The following is a 20443-nucleotide window of genomic DNA, read 5'->3' on the forward strand; positions in this document are numbered from 1 at the left end:
TGTCGCTTAGCCATGTTATGTAAATTAAAGCTTATAACCTGACGTTAAATTCATCCATTGGTTTTATAAATTACTCTTTTGAAATCCGAAACCCTCTCAAATTTGATTTAGGTTATGAAAATAAAATTGCTGCAAAGCTGAAATATTGATCATTTAATGAACACAGAAAGGTCAGATTTTGGCAAGACAAAAGATATGTCGCCCACAGAAAGTAATGTGAAATTCAAACAAGTAATTAACTTCTAATACAAAGATATGTTGCATAACATTGGTGAATGAAGTTGTGGTGCTATTAGAGCCATATTTAATATTTTGCGTGACTTCCATGAGCTTGAAGGACTGCATCCATGCGGTTCAACAATGATTCATACAATTTATTGATGAAGTCATCAGGAATAACAAAGAATGCAGTCTTACATGCCTCCCAGAGTTCATCTAGATTCTTTGGATTTGTCTTCCAAGCTTCCTCTTTCATCCTACCCCAAACATGCTCAATGATGTTCATGTCTGGTGACTGGGCTGGCCAGTCCTTGAGCACCTTGATCTTCTTTGCCAGGAGGAACTTTGTTGTAGAAATGGATGTATGAGATAGAGCACCATCCTGCTGCAGAATTTGACCCCTTTTATGATTGGGAATGTAAGAGGTAGCTAATACTTCTTGATATTTTAAGCTACTGATATTGCCTTCCACTTTACAAATGTTTCGCACACCCCCATACTGAATGTAACCCCAGACCATGATCTTTCCACCACCAAACTCAACTGTTTTCTGGATCCATACGGGCTCCAGTAGGTCTCCTGTAGTATTTGCGGCGGCTGTGGTGTAATTCAACTGAAGATTCATCAGAGAAATCCACCTTCTGCCACTTTTACAGCGTCCATCTGTTTAGCAGGCTGTGGGACTTGGCAAATGCCACACGTTTTTTTAATTGCCTTTTGTTTAGTGCTGGCTTCTGGGCACTGATTCGAACATGGAGGCCATTTCGAGACAGAATCCTACAAACTGTTGTAGTTGACACAAGGACTTGAGGTGACCAGCCCTTTTCGAGCTCTGCTGCAGTGGAAGAGGGGCTGGCTTTGGATTTTCTAACCAACAAACTTTGCTCCTGAGCAGTTGTCTTGCGGGGTCTGGCAGACCTGGGCTTGTCAAAAACATCTCCAGTCTCTTCAAAACTTTTTTTAATTCTTTGTACTTGATGCTGAGACACATTAAAGGTGCCAGCCACCTCTGCAGTGGATCTGGTCTTCAGCCTCTTGATAATCAAGGCTTTGGTAGCAGGGTGGATTTTTGGCATGTTGTCAGAGGTTAAGTTGCAGTTCAACTGAAGGTCTGGGGTGCTGGGTTTCTTTATATACACACCCACTAATTATTTAGTGAGCACAGGTGAGGAAGTAAACTTTGGATTGGGTGCATTATATGACAAAAAAACTTTTGTCTTGCCAAAATCTGACCTTTCTGTGTTCATTAAATGATCAGCTTTGCAGCAACTTTATTTTCATAACCTAAACCAAATTTGGGAGGGTTGCAGCTTTCAAAAGAGTAATTTATGAAACAAATGGATGAATTTAAAGTCAGGTTATAAGCTTTTATTTACATAACATGGATAAGTGACAGAACGTCTGTCAGGGACTGTAAAGTCAACCATGTGCGCCAGACTCCCAACAGGAAAGACTTCCCTGTCCCCACCAGGAGGACTACTACTCTTCATCCTCTTCTCCTCCAACCCCCTTTCCTCTTTCTGCTTCTCCTCTTCAGGCCATCCATGCTGAACAGATGAAATTAACTTGGTGTGGGTAGTACCCTGTGTAGCCCAGCAGCCATCTCCCTGTTTCTGATCCTCCTCATCCTTCTCCTCCTCCTCCTTATCACCCAATCTATGCTGAGAAGATGAGATGAGGCTAGGCTGGGTAGTATCACCATATGTACTTTCTTTCTCCATCTACACCTGGTGCACTTGCAAAGCTTTTGTAAGTAGCTAATATTTAAATAGACACAGAAGCGAGATGGTTATGTTGCTTATGGCATCATCACCACTCACCTTCTTGGTTGAGTCCTCAAAGTTTTGAAGAACCTCACAGATGTCAGTCATCCATTCCCACGTGTTGGTTCTTATGTGCGGAGGCTGACTGGAATACCGACCGGAATGTTGTAGCTTGCATTCAAATACTGCCCTCTGCTGCTCACAAAGCTTTGGCAACATGTGTTATGTAGCGTTCCAGTTCGTCGGAACTTCGCACACCAGTCAGTTAGCTGGCAGTTCCAAGCGCTGCTGCAGCACTGCCAGACGGGAGGGAGCCGTAGCTGACATGCGAAAATGGGCACACACACGGCGTACCTTCGCAAGTTGTTCAGGCAAATTTGGGTATATTTTCAGAAACTGTTGAACCACTAAGTTGAGCACGTGGGCCAGGCATGGTACATGTGTGAGTTTGCCAAGCTTCACAGCTGCCACCAGGTTACAGCCATTATCGCACAAGACCATGCCTCTTTGTAGGTTCAAGGCTGACAACTACAAATCTGTCTGGTCTGTTAGACCTTTTTACAGTGGGAGTTTGCTGTTTGTCACCAAAAGAAATTAGTTTCAGCAGAGCTTGTTGCCGTTTCACAGAGGTAGTGGTGCAGTGTTTGCCACTGATATGGGTGACAATTCAGAGATGGAGGATGAGGAGGAGAAGGGTGTGCAGGAAGTGGTTTAGTAGGTGGTGCACACCTTAATGGAACTAAGACCCACTAATCTAGGCAACGGTGGCATGTGTGCCCTCCTAAGGTCCGACTCAGTCCCAGCCTCCAGAAGGTTCACCTAGGGTGCTGTCAGTGAAATCTAGCACCCCTGTTCACAAGCACTTGTCCAGGTGTTGGTGGTTAAGTACACTTCCCAGTAAGTAACTGCATTGGTCAGGGCACGGGTGATGTTATGGGACACAAGCTTGTATAAGGCGGTGACAGCACACCAGGAGAAATAGTGGTAGTCAGAGACCGAGTGCCGAGGGATGGTCGCCACCATGAGGTTGGGGAAAACCTCAGTGTCCACAAGCATAAATGGCAAAATTTTACAGTTCAAGTAGTCTGAAAATGTGCCTGTTTAGTGTCTGGGCCTGTGGGTGGATGGCTGCATATTTCAACTTGTTTCAAGTCTTTGAGTAGGGAGATCTGAATTCTGCTCTGGGATAAAGAAATGGACGTGGCTGCAGATCGTGGTTGCAAATGTGCAATGACAGATGCAGGGCGGGAGGCATCCATGCCTGCTTTCTGGACAGGAGATTGACAAACATGTAGTACAGGGCAAGAGGCAGTGACATCACCCACAGACACTGAATGTGGACCCAGCCATTCGGGCGACCTATTTGGGTGGTTTGATGACATGTGCCTGAGCATTCTGGTAGTTTGCATGCTGGTGGTGGTAGTGACCCCTGCTGATCGTGGTATGGCACAGGGTGCAAATGACTGTTCTTTTCTTGTCCATACTTTCTTGAAAAAAGCTGAGGAACACCTAACCCTTGGCATGGGAACTTACCGCGTGTGAGTGCTCTAGGGAAGAGTTGCCTGCCTTCTCCCTCTTGGCTGCCAACTGCCTATTCCTGCCTTTTGCGGTGCTGCAGATACCCCCCTCCTCTGCACTGCTGTTCTCACTCCACATGCCATCTTCCCAGGTTGGGTCAGTGACTTCATCATACACCCCCTTGTCTTACACTTCTGCACTCTGGTCCTCCTCTGGACTTGTTGACTTAACAACATGACTTGTTGACAACTTTGTCTTATCATTATCCACTTCTTGAGACAGTATTTGCTGTTCCCTGCCATCTACTTTTTCTGACCGTGGCAGCTCAAATATTTGGGCATCACTGTACACAATCTCTTCATGTCCCTCTTGAAACGTTCTGGGCAAAAGGACAGAGTCAATATATGCAAATGCAAAAAGCTCTTTGGAGTGTCCCAGTGTGGGATCACTTGTAACCTGGGACTTCCAATAGTGGGAGAAAGGAGGATCAGGGTGAGGATTATGTGGTCCAGACTCTTGGCTAGTGAGACTGGACCATGTGGAAGATGCATTGGAGCTAGGAAAAAAACTGGAAGCTGCCATTTCACCGACCACCTGTTCGCACTGTTCTGGCTTCAATAGTGGTGTCCTGCACCCTCCCTGCAAGGTGAAATAAGGAGATAGGTCATCTAAATGATGTGTGTTTGTTGTGCTCCTGCAGCAGGCACAGTTTTCCCTGGCCCATGGTGATGGCATCTGCGTGTACCACCATCAGTAGGACGTCCACTTCTCCATCTCTTACCGGACACTTTGCGCATTTTATGTTAGGTATGCAGCAAATATGTCTATTAATAGGTTCTAGAATAGAATGGATATAGGCCTGAAAAGACCTTTTGGTTTTACGTTACAGCAGGAAAGACTGAAGGGTATAATCCTTGCCTAGCTGCCTCTAATAAACTATCCCTTCTAAAACAGCTATCCCCACACTAAATGCAGCTAAAAGAAATATTATTAAAGAATAGAATAGATTAGACTTAGCACTGAAAAGGAGTTTTGGTTTTAAATTGCAGCAGCAAGGATTGTAAGGCTATAACCTCTAATACACAATCCCCAGCATCTAAGTCTACACTAAATCCAGCTAACAGTGGTATTATTAGAGAATATAATAGATTACAGCATGGAGTGTAAGGCAATAATCACTGTTATACACTATCCCTTCTCCAGCAGCTCTCCCTACACTAAATGCAGCGATGAGTGGTATTATTAGAGATTAGAATAGATTAGACTTAACCCTGAAATGGACACTTTGTTTTACGTTGAAGCAGCAAAGACTGTAAGGTTGTAATCCCTGTCTAAATGCCTCTAGTACCATATCTCTTCCCCAGCAGCCAGCCCTACACTAAATGAAGCTAACAGCGGTATTATTAGAGAAAAGAATGGGCAATAATCACTCTAATCTACTATCTCTTCTCCAGCGCTCTCTTTTCACTATTTCCAGGGAAAAGTGAGCCTAGCGCCAGTTCACCGAGTTTTATATAGACCTGATGATGTGATGCAGCAGGCCAGTCACAGTAATGATGTTGGGGGAGACCTCCAGGGGGTCTCTCTCTTAGGGTCTCGGAGGAGGATTCCAAATGAGAACTGCGCAGATGTATATGAAACAGGAAAAGTGACCACACAGAGACATGTCTCTATCCGGGAGAAGCTCAATGCTCTATATATATACAGCAGCTTACTCATATCTACGTTATCTATTAACCAACCAGCTAGCCGGGCATAGTTCATTTCTTATTTGAACAGTCTTAGCAACATTCGTTAGTAAAACATTCAATTGTGTTTAGACATAGATGAGAGCCTATGAATGGAACAATATCAGTTACTTATTCTCTTCTATTCATGAATGTCAGTTACCCATCTGAAACTTCAGATAAGCATTCTTCTATGAATAGAGAAATGCTAGTTATCTATCTGGAACCACAGATAAGCACTCTTCTATTCATGAACTAAAACTTATTCTACATAGCCCTAAGCCTAATTTGTTTTGGTTATAAATTCCGTTAATATTTCAATTAGGTATATATGGAGAAGCAATACATAAAGCATTCAAAAAACAGATTATCTTATACTGGACAAACGATTCAAAGCCTAAGCCTTCACAATGACAGTAGCCAACATGGCTACAGAATTACCGTGATTGGCAGGCAATCCCTGCATGTTTAGTGGCTGAAAAATATCTGAAAAATATGTAAGGGGGAACTTGAGAATGGCGCTCGATCACAAGAGATACTTGATAGAGTACAGAGAGTGACAATACACTTCAATGCTCGATCGAGTATCGAGCAGTGGCAGGCATGCTTGCCCGTCACTAAGTGAAGGGCAAATGTTGTCCCTATCAAGGATGTAAATACTTGGTTAAGAATACAGTAATTAACCAGAGCCAGCATGTATTTGTAGCAAACAAGTCATGCCAGACTAATCTAATTTCCCTCTATGATCGAATTACTAACTAGGTGGATCAGGGAAAAGTGGTAGATACAGCACTACAGCAAAGCATTTGATAAAGTATCTCATACTATGCAATTGAAAAAAATGACGAAGTATGGGATTGACAAGGCTATGGTTAGGTGGTTCCAGTGACGGTAGTCAAAGAGTGGAATAAATGGTTGCATATCCAATTGGAGGAGTCTTGTTCAACATTTTTTATAAATGATCTAGAAAAGGGAATGGTTAGTAAATTAATCAAATTTGCAGATGATACAAAGCTAGGAGAAACAGCTAACACTAAAGAAAACAGAAAAAGGATTCATATTGATCTAGATAAGCTGGAACAATGGGCAGCAACTAATACTGTAGAATGGTATATAACAGGGAGAAATGCAAAATTCGACATCTGGGCAAGAGAAATGAAAATAACATCTACAGAATGGGAGGAATAGAACTAAGCAACAGCATATGGGAAAAATACTTAGGTATACTAATAGATCACAGACTGCACAAGAGATATGAGTAAACAGTGTGAAGCAGCAGCAAAAAAGGCAAACACGTTTCTGGGATGTTTTAAGAAAAGTATAGAGTCTAGATCACATGATGTAATTATCCCCCTCCACTCCTCTTTGGTCAGACCTCTTCTGGAATACTGTGTACAGTTTTGGGCACCACATTGTAATCCCTTAATAACCGCTGCCCAGAACGGTAGGTCCTAACTAGAGATGAGCGAACCGGTCCCGGTTCGGCTCGAGGCCGGTTCGCCGAACGGGGGTCCCGTTCGAGTTCGGCTCGTCGAACGTTCGACGAACCGAACTCGAACGTATAGGCTAGAATGGGAGGCAATCACAAACACATAAAAATGCATTATAAATGTACACAAACAGTTAATAAACATTGCCATAACACTTACCGGTCCCAGCGATCCCTTCTGCACTCTGTCTCCTGCCGCTATTCCATCCGATGATCGCTTAATCCTCCCGGTGACCTGCACTGCCAGCAGAGATGCAGGACCTATCGTGACGTCAGAATAGCCATGTGACCAGTCACGTGGCTATTATCTCATTGGCTACAGACTGGTCACATGACTATGACACGTCATGTAGGACCTGCGAGTGCATCTCTCCGGTACACGGTGCACATATGTGTATCGCCGTGTACCGGCGACATGCTCTAGCACACGGTCGACTCCCCGTTCCGTTAGGGACCGGCTGACACAGCCGGTCATTAACGGAGATCACCGTTGCCATAGCAACGGAGCTAACCACGGCTCCGAGAGCACCGTTGCTATGGTAACGCGTCTGTCAGCGTTACCGCTGTTACCGCTGACAGCCAGCACTGATCACTCACGGAGTGAAGGCTGCACGCTGGTTCACGATTGTAGTGAGGATTGTAGTGAGGATGGAGGTTCCCCAGCCCCAAGTGATGAGCTGGTGCACCTCATCCTCACTACAATCGTCACTACTACTACACTAGAAAAAAAGAAGACAGAAGAGCAGGATCGTGGAGGGCTGACAGGGGGTAATAAAGATGGAGTCTCTAATGTGTCTGTGTATTTATTTCTATTAAAGTATTTTTTCTCTGTGTGGTGTTTTTTTTTAACCCTTTATTGGAGATTCTTAATGGCCGGGTCAAACGTGCCTGACATTAAGAATCTCTGGCTTAATACTGGCTAGTAAAACAAAGCCAGTATTAACTCATGATTACCCAACAAGCCACCCGGCTCCAGGGCTGTTGGAAGAGTTGGATACAGCGCCAGATGATGGCGCTTCTATGAGAGCGCCATTTTCTGGGACGGCTGCGGACTGAAATTCGCAGTAGAGGCGCCCAGAAACCTCGGGCTAACCTGTGCTGCGGATTCCAATCCCCAGCTGCCTAGTTGTACCCGGCTGGACACAAAAATGGGGCGAAGCCCACGTCATTTGTTTTTTAATTATTTCATGAAATAAGTGAAATAATTAAAAAAAACGGGCTTCCCTATATTTTTGGTTCCCAGCCGGGTACAAATAGGCAACTGGGGGTTGGAGGCAGCCCGTGGCTGCCTGCTGTACCTGGCTAGCATACAAAAATATGTCGAAGCCCATTTCATTTTTTTGGCGGGCAAAAAAATTCTGCATAGTCCTGGATGGAGTATGCTGAGCCTTGTAGTTCTGCAGCTGCTGTCTGCTCTTCTCCATACAGATAGACAGCAGCTGCAGAACTACAAGGCTCAGCATACTCCATCCAGGACTGTATGCAGAAGTTTTTTGCCCCCTGAAAAAATTATGTGGGCTTCGCCATATTTTTCTATGCTAGCCAGGTACAGCAGGCAGGTACGGCTGCCCCCAACCCCCAGTTGCCTATTTGTACCCGGCTGGGAACCAAAAATAAAGGGAAGCACTTTTTTTATTATTTCATGAATTTCATGAAATAATTAGAAAACAAATGACGTAGGCTTCGCCCCATTTTTGTGTCCAGCCAGGTACAACTGGGCAGCTGGGGATTGGAATCCGCAGCACAGGTTGGCCTGAGCTTTCTGGGCCCCACTGCTGCGAATTGCAGTCTGCAGCCGTCTCAGAAAATGGCATTTTCATAGAAGCGCCATATTCTAGCGCTGTATCCAACTCTTCCAGCACCTGCCTGCTATACCTGGCTAGCATACAAAAATATGGCGAAGCTCACGTCCTTTTTTTGTAGTTTTTTGGCAAAAAAAATAAAAAATGCTTCCCTGGATTTTCCATTGCCAGTGAAGGTAACACCAAGCAGTGGGGGTTAGCAGCCAGTAGCTGCTTGGATTACCCTTAGCTAGCAATACAAAAAATGCAGCGGGAGCCCATATATATTTTTTTTAATTATTTATTTAAATAACTAAAAATAAAATGGGCTTCCCTGTATTTTGATTGCTGGACATCACAGTGCTGTAAAAATAAATCTTTAAAAAAATGACGTAGCGCTCCGCGGTATTTTTGATTCTCAGCGCAGATAAAGCAGACAGCTATGGGTTGCCACCCCCATCTGCCTGCCGTTACCTTGGTTGGCAATCAAAATACAGGGAAGCCCATTAATTTTTTCTATTTAAAAAATAGTTAAAAAAAAAAATGACGTTGGGTCCCCCCATTTTTGATAGCCAGCTAGGGTAAAGCAGACGGCTGTAGCCTGAAAACCACAGCTGGCAGCTTTACCGTGGTTGGGGATCCAATGTGGAGGTCCCCTCAGGCTCTTTTTTATAATTATTTTATAAATATTAATAATTACACAATAAAAGTAGGGTCCCCCCCAAATTGGATCACCAGCCAAGGTAAAGCGGACAGCTGTGGTCTGGTATTCTCAGGGTGGAAAGGTCCATAGTTATTGGGCCTTCACAGCCTAAAAATAGCAGGCCGCAGGCACCCCAGACGTGGCGCATCCACTAGATGCGCCAATCCTGGCGCTTCACCCCAGCTCATCCCGTGCCCTGGTGCAGTGGCAAACGGGGTAATAAATCGGGTTGATACTAGCTGTAAAGTCACCTGAGATCAAGCCCAGCAGTTTGTGATGTCATGGCGTCTATTAGATACCCAACATCATAAACTGTCAGTACTAACAAAAAAAAAAATCGACAAAAGAAATTTATTTGAAAAAACAGTCCCCAAAACATTTCCTCTTTCACCAATTTATTGTAAGAAAAAAAATAAAGGGGTCCCACGACGACTCTGGACCGTCTAGAATATGGGGGGGAGACACTCAGGGAACGTATCCCCCATTTTCTAGGAGTGCGGACCCTTCATGTGAGGAGTGTGGGTGCAATGAATCTGCACTCACTCTCCCCGGGTCCACAGCAGCAGAGTCCATGTCGTAATGGTTGCTACCAAAGCTGCAATGCCCTGCTCATGAGGTAAGGGCATGCCTAATCAGGAGAACTACTGTAGAGGAAGCTCTGCTCACTGGTATATAGGTGCTCAGAGGTAATAATAGATAAAATTAGTGAGTAACCTCGGCACTCTAAATCTCCCATACTAAGTCAGTAAGTCACAACGCATAGTAATGCAAAATCACTCTTTATTGGTCCGTATTAAGAAAAAAAAAATTTTCATAAGCATATATGTTTTTGTCCAAAACAAGTTACAAATGACGTTTCGGCCTGAGCCTTCGTCAGATTGGACTTATCTGCATGTAATCATGAAAAATGACAATAATCAGTATCACATAAGAGTGAGAGAACAATAACATAAACTCGAACAATGTAGAGGTACAATTGGGATGCAGCAAAAAAATTGCAACACAGCAAGAAATGAAACACATGATACAAATGTCATAATACAGTACAAGGACAATATAGTAATGACAAATATGGGGTCAGAGTAGGCTTAGACAGCTCTGGTACGAAAGAGATGTCAATCATAAAGTAACATGTGCAGTAGGTGTAGAGCTACAGTATGCATGGCAGAGCTAATGGGTAGACCGACCATAGAAAAAGAACGGAGAAAAAGTGGAGAAAAAGTGGAGAAAAAGTGGAGAAAAAGTGGAGAAAAAGTGGAGATTAAGAGGAGAAAAAGTGGAGCATAAGAGGAGAAAAAGTGGAGAAAAAAGTGGAGAAAAAGTGGAGAAAAAAGTGGAGAAAAAGTGGAGAAAAAGTGGAGATTAAGAGGAGAAAAAGTGGAGAAAAAGTGGAGCATAAGAGGAGAAAAAGTGGAGAAAAAAGTGGAGAAAAAGTGGAGAATAAGAGGAGAAAAAAGTGGAGAAAAAGTGGAGAAAAAAATGGAGAAAAAGTGGAGAAAAAGTGGAGAAAAAGTGGAGAATAAGAGGGGAAAAAAGTGGAGAAAAAGTGGAGAAAAAGTGGAGCATAAGAGGAGAAAAAGTGGAGAAAAAGTGGAGAAAAAAGTGGAGAAAAAGTGAAGAAAAAGTGGAGAAAAAGTGGAGAAAAAAGTGGAGAAAAAGTGGAGAAAAAGTGGAGCATAAGAGGAGAAAAAGTGGAGAAAAAGTGGAGAAAAAAGTTGAGAAAAAGTGGAGAAAAAGTGGAGAAAAAGTGGAGAAAAAGTGGAGATTAAGAGGAGAAAAAGTGGAGCATAAGAGGAGAAAAAGTGGAGAAAAAGTGGAGAAAAAGTGGAGAAAAAGTGGAGCATAAGAGGAGAAAAAGTGGAGAAAAAAGTGGAGAAAAAGTGGAGAAAAAGTGGAGAAAAAGTGGAGCATAAGAGGAGAAAAAGTGGAGAAAAAGTGGAGAAAAAAGTGGAGAAAAAGTGGAGAAAAAGTGGAGAAAAAGTGGAGCATAAGAGGAGAAAAAGTGGAGAAAAAAGTGGAGAAAAAGTGGAGAAAAAGTGGAGAAAAAGTGGAGCATAAGAGGAGAAAAAGTGGAGAAAAAAGTGGAGAAAAAGTGGAGAAAAAGTGGAGCATAAGAGGAGAAAAAGTGGAGAAAAAGTGGAGAAAAAAGTGGAGAAAAAGTGGAGAAAAAGTGGAGAAAAAGTGGAGCATAAGAGGAGAAAAAGTGGAGAAAAAAGTGGAGCATAAGAAAAGAAAAAGTGGAGCATAAGAGGAGAAAAAGTGGAGAAAAAGTGGAGAAAAAGTGGAGAAAAAGTGGAGATTAAGAGGAGAAAAAGTGGAGAAAAAGTGGAGCATAAGAGGAGAAAAAGTGGAGAGAAAAGTGGAGAAAAAGTGGAGAAAAAGTGGAGAAAAAAGTGGAGAAAAAGTGGAGAAAAAGTGGAGCATAAGAGGAGAAAAAGTGGAGAAAAAAGTGGAGAAAAAGTGGAAAAAAAGTGGAGCATAAGAGGAGAAAAAGTGGAGAAAAAGTGGAGAAAAAAGTGGAGAAAAAAGTGGAGAAAAAGTGGAGCATAAGTGGAGAAAAAGTGGAGAAAAAGTGGAGAAAAAGTGGAGCATAAGAGGAGAAAAAGTGGAGAAAAAAGTGGAGAAAAAGTGGAGAATAAGAGGTGAAAAAAGTGGAGAAAAAGTGGAGAAAAAGTGGAGAAAAAAATGGAGAAAAAGTGGAGAAAAAGTGGAGAAAAAGTGGAGCATAAGAGGAGAAAAAGTGGAGAAAAAAGTGGAGAAAAAGTGGAGAAAAAGTGGAGCATAAGAGGAGAAAAAGTGGAGAAAAAAGTGGAGCATAAGAAAAGAAAAAGTGGAGCATAAGAGGAGAAAAAGTGGAGAAAAAGTGGAGAAAAAGTGGAGAAAAAGTGGAGATTAAGAGGAGAAAAAGTGGAGAAAAAGTGGAGCATAAGAGGAGAAAAAGTGGAGAGAAAAGTGGAGAAAAAGTGGAGAAAAAGTGGAGAAAAAAGTGGAGAAAAAGTGGAGAAAAAGTGGAGCATAAGAGGAGAAAAAGTGGAGAAAAAAGTGGAGAAAAAGTGGAAAAAAAGTGGAGCATAAGAGGAGAAAAAGTGGAGAAAAAGTGGAGAAAAAAGTGGAGAAAAAAGTGGAGAAAAAGTGGAGCATAAGTGGAGAAAAAGTGGAGAAAAAGTGGAGAAAAAGTGGAGCATAAGAGGAGAAAAAGTGGAGAAAAAAGTGGAGAAAAAGTGGAGAATAAGAGGAGAAAAAAGTGGAGAAAAAGTGGAGAAAAAGTGGAGAAAAAAAATGGAGAAAAAGTGGAGAAAAAGTGGAGAAAAAGTGGAGCATAAGAGGAGAAAAAGTGGAGAAAAAAGTGGAGAAAAAGTGGAGAAAAAGTGGAGCATAAGAGGAGAAAAAGTGGAGAAAAAGTGGAGAAAAAAGTGGAGAAAAAGTGGAGAAAAAGTGGAGAAAAAGTGGAGCATAAGAGGAGAAAAAGTGGAGAAAAAAGTGGAGAAAAAGTGGAGAATAAGAGGAGAAAAAAGTGGAGAAAAAGTGGAGAAAAAGTGGAGAAAAAAATGGAGAAAAAGTGGAGAAAAAGTGGAGCATAAGAGGAGAAAAAGTGGAGAAAAAAGTGGAGAAAAAGTGGAGAAAAAGTGGAGCATAAGAGGAGAAAAAGTGGAGAAAAAGTGGAGAAAAAGTGGAGATTAAGAGGAGATAAAGTGGAGCATAAGAGGAGAAAAAGTGGAGCATAAGAGGAGAAAAAGTGGAGAAAAAGTGGAGAAAAAGTGGAGATTAAGAGGAGAAAAAGTGGAGAAAAAGTGGAGAAAAAAGTGGAGAAAAAGTGGAGAAAAAGTGGAGAAAAAGTGGAGAACAAGTGGAGAAAAAGTGGAAAATAAGTGGAGAAAAAGTGGAGAAAAAATGGAGAAACAGTGGAGAAAAAGTGGAGATTAAGAGGAGAAAAAGTGGAGAAAAAGTGGAGCATAAGAGGAGAAAAAGTGGAGAAAAAAGTGGAGAAAAAGTGGAGAAAAGGTGGAGAAAAAGTGGAGCATAAGAGGAGAAAAAGTGGAGAAAAAGTGGAGAAAAAAGTGGAGAAAAAGTGGAGAAAAAGTGGAGAAAAAGTGGAGCATAAGAGGAGAAAAAGTGGAGAAAAAAGTGGAGAAAAAGTGGAGAAAAAAGTGGAGAAAAAGTGGAGAAAAAGTGGAGAAAAAGTGGAGCATAAGAGGAGAAAAAGTGGAGAAAAAGTGGAGAAAAAGTGGAGATTAAGAGGAGATAAAGTGGAGCATAAGAGGAGAAAAAGTGGAGCATAAGAGGAGAAAAAGTGGAGAAAAAGTGGAGAAAAAGTGGAGATTAAGAGGAGAAAAAGTGGAGCATAAGAGGAGAAAAAGTGGAGAAAAAGTGGAGAAAAAAGTGGAGAAAAAGTGGAGAAAAAGTGGAGAAAAAGTGGAGAACAAGTGGAGAAAAAGTGGAAAATAAGTGGAGAAAAAGTGGAGAAAAAGTGGAGAAAAAGTGGAGAAAAAGTGGAGATTAAGAGGAGAAAAAGTGGAGAAAAAGTGGAGCATAAGAGGAGAAAAAGTGGAGAAAAAAGTGGAGAAAAAGTGGAAAAAAAGTGGAGCATAAGAGGAGAAAAAGTGGAGAAAAAGTGGAGAAAAAAGTGGAGAAAAAAGTGGAGAAAAAGTGGAGCATAAGTGGAGAAAAAGTGGAGAAAAAGTGGAGAAAAAGTGGAGAAAAAGTGGAGCATAAGAGGAGAAAAAGTGGAGAAAAAGTGGAGAAAAAAGTGGAGAAAAAGTGGAGAAAAAGTGGAGAAAAAGTGGAGCATAAGAGGAGAAAAAGTGGAGAAAAAAGTGGAGAAAAAGTGGAGAAAAAGTGGAGCATAAGAGGAGAAAAAGTGGAGAAAAAGTGGAGAAAAAAGTGGAGAAAAAGTGGAGAAAAAGTGGAGCATAAGAGGAGAAAAAGTGGAGAAAAAAGTGGAGAAAAAGTGGAGAAAAAGTGGAGCATAAGAGGAGAAAAAGTGGAGAAAAAGTGGAGAAAAAAGTGGAGAAAAAGTGGAGAAAAAGTGGAGAAAAAGTGGAGAAAAAGTGGAGATTAAGAGGAGAAAAAGTGGAGCATAAGAGGAGAAAAAGTGGAGAAAAAGTGGAGCATAAGAGGAGAAAAAGTGGAGAAAAAGTGGAGAAAAAGTGGAGATTAAGAGGAGAAAAAGTGGAGAAAAAGTGGAGCATAAGAGGAGAAAAAGTGGAGAAAAAAGTGGAGAAAAAGTGGAGAAAAAGTGGAGAAAAAGTGGAGAAAAAGTGGAGATTAAGAGGAGAAAAAGTGGAGAAAAAGTGGAGCATAAGAGGAGAAAAAGTGGAGAAAAAAGTGGAGAAAAAGTGGAAAAAAAGTGGAGCATAAGAGGAGAAAAAGTGGAGAAAAAGTGGAGAAAAAAGTGGAGAAAAAAGTGGAGAAAAAGTGGAGAAAAAGTGGAGCATAAGTGGAGAAAAAGTGGAGAAAAAGTGGAGCATAAGAGGAGAAAAAGTGGAGAAAAAGTGGAGAAAAAAGTGGAGAAAAAGTGGAGAAAAAGTGGAGCATAAGAGGAGAAAAAGTGGAGAAAAAGTGGAGAAAAAAGTGGAGAAAAAGTGGAGAAAAAAATGGAGAAAAAGTGGAGCACCCTTTGGTACCTTTCATGTGGCACTAAGGGGTGCTTATCTTTGTATTTAGCCAACAAAATGAAAAAAAAATGACGTAGGGTTCCCCCTAGTTTTGTAGCCAGCTAGGGTAAAGCAGACGGCTGCAGCCTGCAGACCACAGCTGGCAACCTCACCTTGGCTGGTAATCCAAAACTGAGGGCACCCCACGCTGTTATTTTAAATTAAATAAATAATTAAAAAAAAAAACACGTAGGGGTCCCCCAAAATTGGATCACCAGCCAAGGTAAAGCAGACAGCTGGGGCCTGATATTCTCAGACTAGGGAGGTCCATGGTTATTGGAATCTCCCCAGCCTAAAAATAGCAGGCCGCAGCCGCCCCAGAAGTGGCGCATCCATTAGATGTGCCAATCCTGGTGCTTCGCCCCAGCTCATCCCGCGCCCTGGTGCGGTGGCAAACGGGGTAATATATGGGGTTAATACCAGATGTGTAATGTCACCTGGCATCAAGCCCTGGGGTTGGTGAGGTCAGGCGTCTATCAGATACCCGACATCACCAACCCAGTCAGTAATAAAAGAAAATAGACGACAAACACATTTTTATTTGAAAAAACACTCCCCAAAACATTCCCTCTTTAACCAATTTATTAGAATGAAAAACAAATCCAGGTCTGGTGTAATCCAAGGGGTTGCCATGACGATCCACACTGTCCCAGTCAATGAAGAGCAGGATGTTCCCCATTGGCTGGGAGAGCAGTGCAGTGACCTGAGCTAACATCAATGGGTCAGCCCAGGTCACTGCAGGGCATGACAAGTGCTGCTGTCAGCGAGGTACATTACCTGCGCTGATCTCCAGCACACTGACAGCACCTGTCACTGAGTTCAATGACCGGCGCCTTCCCCTCAAGTATCGCGAGAGGTCCGTGACGTCACCGCTAGTCAGTCTCGGGTCGGAAGCGAGAGGTGATGTGACAAGCGGCGGCCATGGAGGACAGTGACAGCGCTGAGGTCGGGATGGCGGGACTTCATCACCGCAGGTAAGCCGAGCGGGGGGGGGGGGGGGTGTTTGTGTTTGTGTGTGTGTGTGTATGTATGTGTGTGTGTGTGTGTGTGTACATGCCGCGGGCAGGAGGGGGCGGAGCGAGCTGAGCGGGGAAGTGTGGGCTTCCTGCACGTAACTAGGATAAACATCGGGTTACTAACCAAAGCGTTTTGCTTGGATACCCGATGTTTATCTTGGTTACCAGCTTCTGGCAGGCTGCCAGCAATGGCTCCTGCACACTGTAGCTGTAAAAAGCCCTGCTTTTTGCTGCTAGAACCGTTCTCGAACGTATCTAGAACTATCGAGCTTTTGCAAAAAGCTCGAGTTCTAGTTCGATCTCGAACAGCCCCAAAAATCACTCGAGCCGCGAACTGGAGAACCACGAACCGCGAACCGCGCTCAACTCTAGTCCTAACCTATATAGTTGAATCACCGACAGCTGCTGCGGGCAGCTGCCGGTGATTCGCGCACATGTCAGCTGATTTGAACATCTGACGTGTGCCTCGCAGGCATTAGTGGATCCACTATTCACCCGCGCCTGTTAAGCCCTTAAATCGCAATATCAAAATGTGACATCGCAATTTAAATCCCCGTCGGGGTAAATCTTCACTTACCAAACCCCATCGACAGCGCTGTGACTTGATCACTGTGAGCCGATGGTTGTCATGGTAGCAAAGGGTCATGTGATGACTCCTGTTGCTATCATAAGTCACTTCCTGTTTCACCCGGCCGAGTGCCACCAGTAATAAGAGGTAAGTATTTCTGGTGATCACAGCTGTGTAGCTGTCATCACTAAAAAGGAATTAGCGATCAGACTTTTGATCCTCATAGCTCCCTAGGGAAAATAGTAAAATAAAAAAAGTTTTAAATTTTTTTTAAAAAAAATAAAAAAACCTAAAAGTTCAAATCACCCCCCATTCACTCTATTGAAAATTAAAGGGTTAAACAAATTAAAAAATACACACACATTTGGTATTACTGCGTTCAGAAATGCCCGATATATCAAATGTAAATCAATTAATCTCATCAGTAAACGGTGTAGCGGCAAAAAAATTCCAAATACCAAAATTACATTTTTTGGTCACCACACATTTTGTGCAAAATGCAGAGGCGATCAAAACACAGCATCTGCGCACAAATGGTACCATTAAAATCGTCAGCTTGAGATGCAAAAATTAGCTATCACTAAGCCATAGATCCTAAAAATTAGAACGCTGCGGATCGCGGAAAATGGTGCAAAAAGTGTGCCACTTTAGGCAAACGTCTGAATTTTTTTTAACCCCTTAGATAAACCTATACATATTTCGTATCTACAAACTTGTACCAACCTAAGAAACCATACCAACAAATCAATTTTACCATATAGTGAACACGGTGAATAAAATATCCCAAAAACCATCATGAAATCACTCTTTTTTTGCAATTTTTCCACACTTGGAATTTTTTTGCCATTTTCCAGTACACTATATGGTAAAACTTATGGTTTCATTTAAAAATACAACTCGTCCTGCAAAAAACAAGCCCTCATATGGCAAGATTGACAAAAAGAAATAAAAAAGTTACAGCTCTCGGAAGAAGGGGAGCAACCCCCCCCCCTTGAAAAAACGGAAAATTGGCCGTAGGTGAATAAGTTAAACAAAACATTGAAAAACTGGAGCAAGTTCATAGAAAGGCTACCAGGATGGTGAGCAGACTGCAAACGATGTTCTACGAGGAATGGTTAAAGGATCTGGGACTGTTTGGCAAAAAAGAAGGCCAATAGGAGATTAATAGCTGTCTACACATATCTGAAGTGATGTCACATATCTGAAGTGATGTCATCATCCATATTCTCATTTGCACATAGAAATGTGAGAAGCAATGTAAAGAGACTGAAAGTGAGAAGATACAGATTAGATAAAAACTTTTTGCCAGTGAGGGTGATTCTTCCCTTTATTCATGAGTGGATTAAAAGGGTTCTCCACTATTCATAAAAAACTTTTATATTTGTATAATAACAACAGAGCTGATACTTCCCCAGACCCAACACAGGCTCTCTACCACAGCTTTTGTCTCTGCATTTTGGCTGCAGTGGTGACTTCACGTCAATAGATCACAACAACGCTTCATCTAATCATGGAGTTCAGTGACTCTACATCAGCATGATGATTGGTTGCAGCAGTGATGTGCACTGTCGTAAAGGTAACCCTGAAGCAAAACCACATAGACCAGAGCATCAGTGGACCGGTAGCACTAGACCCAGGGAGGGTGAGTACATGCTCTGTTTGATAGTTTACAAGTATAAAAGCTTTTTCAGGTCTAGCTTTCTCATACAGGATATATAAAAACTACAGTCAGTGCACTCATAAAAGTACACCCCCAAATGTCTCTGCTCAAAGCAACAGATAAAGCTGGTAAAGTGATGCACCTAAAATTTAGAACAAGATCCTCGAAAAAGGAAAACCTGAAAAGTACATATCAAAGGGGCTGTAAACTACTTGGGCAACCCCTACTCCTTCCCCTTGTTTGCCCCCATAAAAATAAAAAAGTCTATGTTCACCTCTGGCGCAGCCGCGGTTCCAGTGATGTCTGAAGTTGCATTTCTGGGGCCCATGTGATATGAGCCCGAGACTTATCTGTGCCTGACATCTGTCTCCCGGACATTTGAGCAAGATGTGAAAGGTGCACTGACCTCCTGATCAAATGTCCAAAGGCGGGGTGAAGGAAGCTGGCACAGATTGGTCCCGGGGCCCGCGTGTTATAACAATGTCACGTGGGCCTACGAACGCAACTTTAGACATTGCTGGAACTGCAGCTGCACCAGAGGGGAGTATAGGCTTATTTATTTTTATGGGGCAAACAAGGGGAATGAGAAGGGTTGTCCAAGTACTGGACAACCCCTTTAATGCTCAGAAAAGCACCAGTGACATGCTTCTGTGGGGTTTTGCATTCGGGAGTGTACATAGGACTTTAGTGGTTTCCAGATTTATGAGCTGACTCTTATTAACGCTTTATGTGTGTCTAATTTGTTTTCAACCTCAAGAATTTAGTATAAAAAAGCAACAAAAAAAGAGGAATAAATATCATTACTTACAGCAAAGATGGAACTGCAGCTGTACGTTACCTAGACCAAAAAGCTACTACTCCAGAACAGCTAAACCCCCACTAGGTGGAGGCATCACAGGTGCAGGAGGAGCAAATCACACACACACTTCCAAAGAATAGAGGGGGCAATTGTTGGATGGTAAAACTGCACACTGATGGCTTGCATAGAGCGCTGTTCACACATGCAGACGCACAGTCACAAACCTGCAGCCTATTAGGCGAAGCCCATACTATTAGATCAGGCGGGCTGCCAAGCCGTACCCCACTGCGCATCATACAGGGACAGAACTCTAATATGCAAGGCCTAAGAGAAAGGGGCCTGGCTGTATCCTGTACAAAAAAATATGAGATTTTTTGTTGGTGTTATGGCCATAAGACGGAAACCTACAACCCTCGTCACGGGAACCTCATGCTTGTAGGTCCCTACACTAAATCTAATATAAAAAAGCAACAAAAAAAGAGGAATAAATATTACTTACAGAAAAGATGGAACTACGCCAAAAAGCTACTACTCCAGCAGGATACAGCTAAACCTCAAGAATTTAGGAAGTTTTGGACAAGTCTAGGCTTACGCAAGTGGATTCGACAGCTGGTGCATATAACACACAGTTCATGATATATCATCATAAATTTATAACTCTTATCTATTACTATCATATACTGTATATCTATCATTTATATTACCGTTCTTCTAGATTACACAACTGAAGATTGCCAGCAACCCATTTGCCAAGGGTTTTCGGGATGTTGATGGTGATGAATGGTTACTTTCACGTATTCCCCCAGCAGTCAAAATACATGTTAAGGATTCACCAGAAAGGTAAAAATTCTATATTATAAGCATACTGGGCCCAAAAAATGAAGGGAGCATTTAACACTAGAACTACTGAGGTAGTCATTTTGACTACTTTGCACCATGTATTTCTATATAGGTGTCAGGAGCCCAGTAGTTCTAGTGTTAATCACATTGTAACAGCAACTGAATTAAAGAAGCACTCCCACAAATCTTTATTTCCTAAACTTGTCTAAATATATATGTAATGCAGTGTAGTGTAAAGTGGGTGTATTAATATAATCACCAACTTGTGTCTTCCCCAGTTTTCAGCGTCGCTCCAGTCTTCATTCTGATGCTGTATAGACTTACATTGTAAAAGCAACTTTCGGCTCATACATTTCAATGCAAAGAAGATTGGAGCAGTGCTGGAAACTGTTGAAGATGGCGATCGGTTAGTGTACTAGTACACAAACACTGCATTACATACACATTTACACAGATTTAAAGGGGTTGTCCGGTCTAAACTGATAAGTCTGCAGTCACTCTATATATCTGTCTATGTGACTGCAGGCGTATGAAACCTATCAGCGCACACACTGTGCGATGCGAGAGTTCCTTGTTTTTTTGAGCAGGGAACAGTGGTACTGTGACCGAAATTGTACAACATGCATGTTCCTGGCCAGAACCCGACTAGTGAGCGCAGCCTCATTCAATACAAGTGTATTTCCTCCCACACTCCAAAAACATTCAG

The 20443-nt window shown here is 42.4% G+C and overlaps 1 protein-coding gene across 1 annotated transcript in view; it reads left to right on the forward strand.

Moving 5' to 3' along the window:
• LOC142309937 (T-box transcription factor TBX10-like) overlaps positions 1-20443 on the forward strand; it is a 136880-nt gene that overhangs the window by 105841 nt on the left and 10596 nt on the right. The window contains exon 6 of the mRNA XM_075347405.1: positions 19613-19737. Coding sequence (XP_075203520.1) covers positions 19613-19737 — 125 coding nt within the window. The remainder of the gene's footprint in view (positions 1-19612; positions 19738-20443) is intronic.

This window comes from Anomaloglossus baeobatrachus, chromosome 5, assembly GCF_048569485.1.
Source record: "Anomaloglossus baeobatrachus isolate aAnoBae1 chromosome 5, aAnoBae1.hap1, whole genome shotgun sequence".
In the NCBI taxonomy this organism is placed as follows: domain Eukaryota; kingdom Metazoa; phylum Chordata; class Amphibia; order Anura; family Aromobatidae; genus Anomaloglossus; species Anomaloglossus baeobatrachus.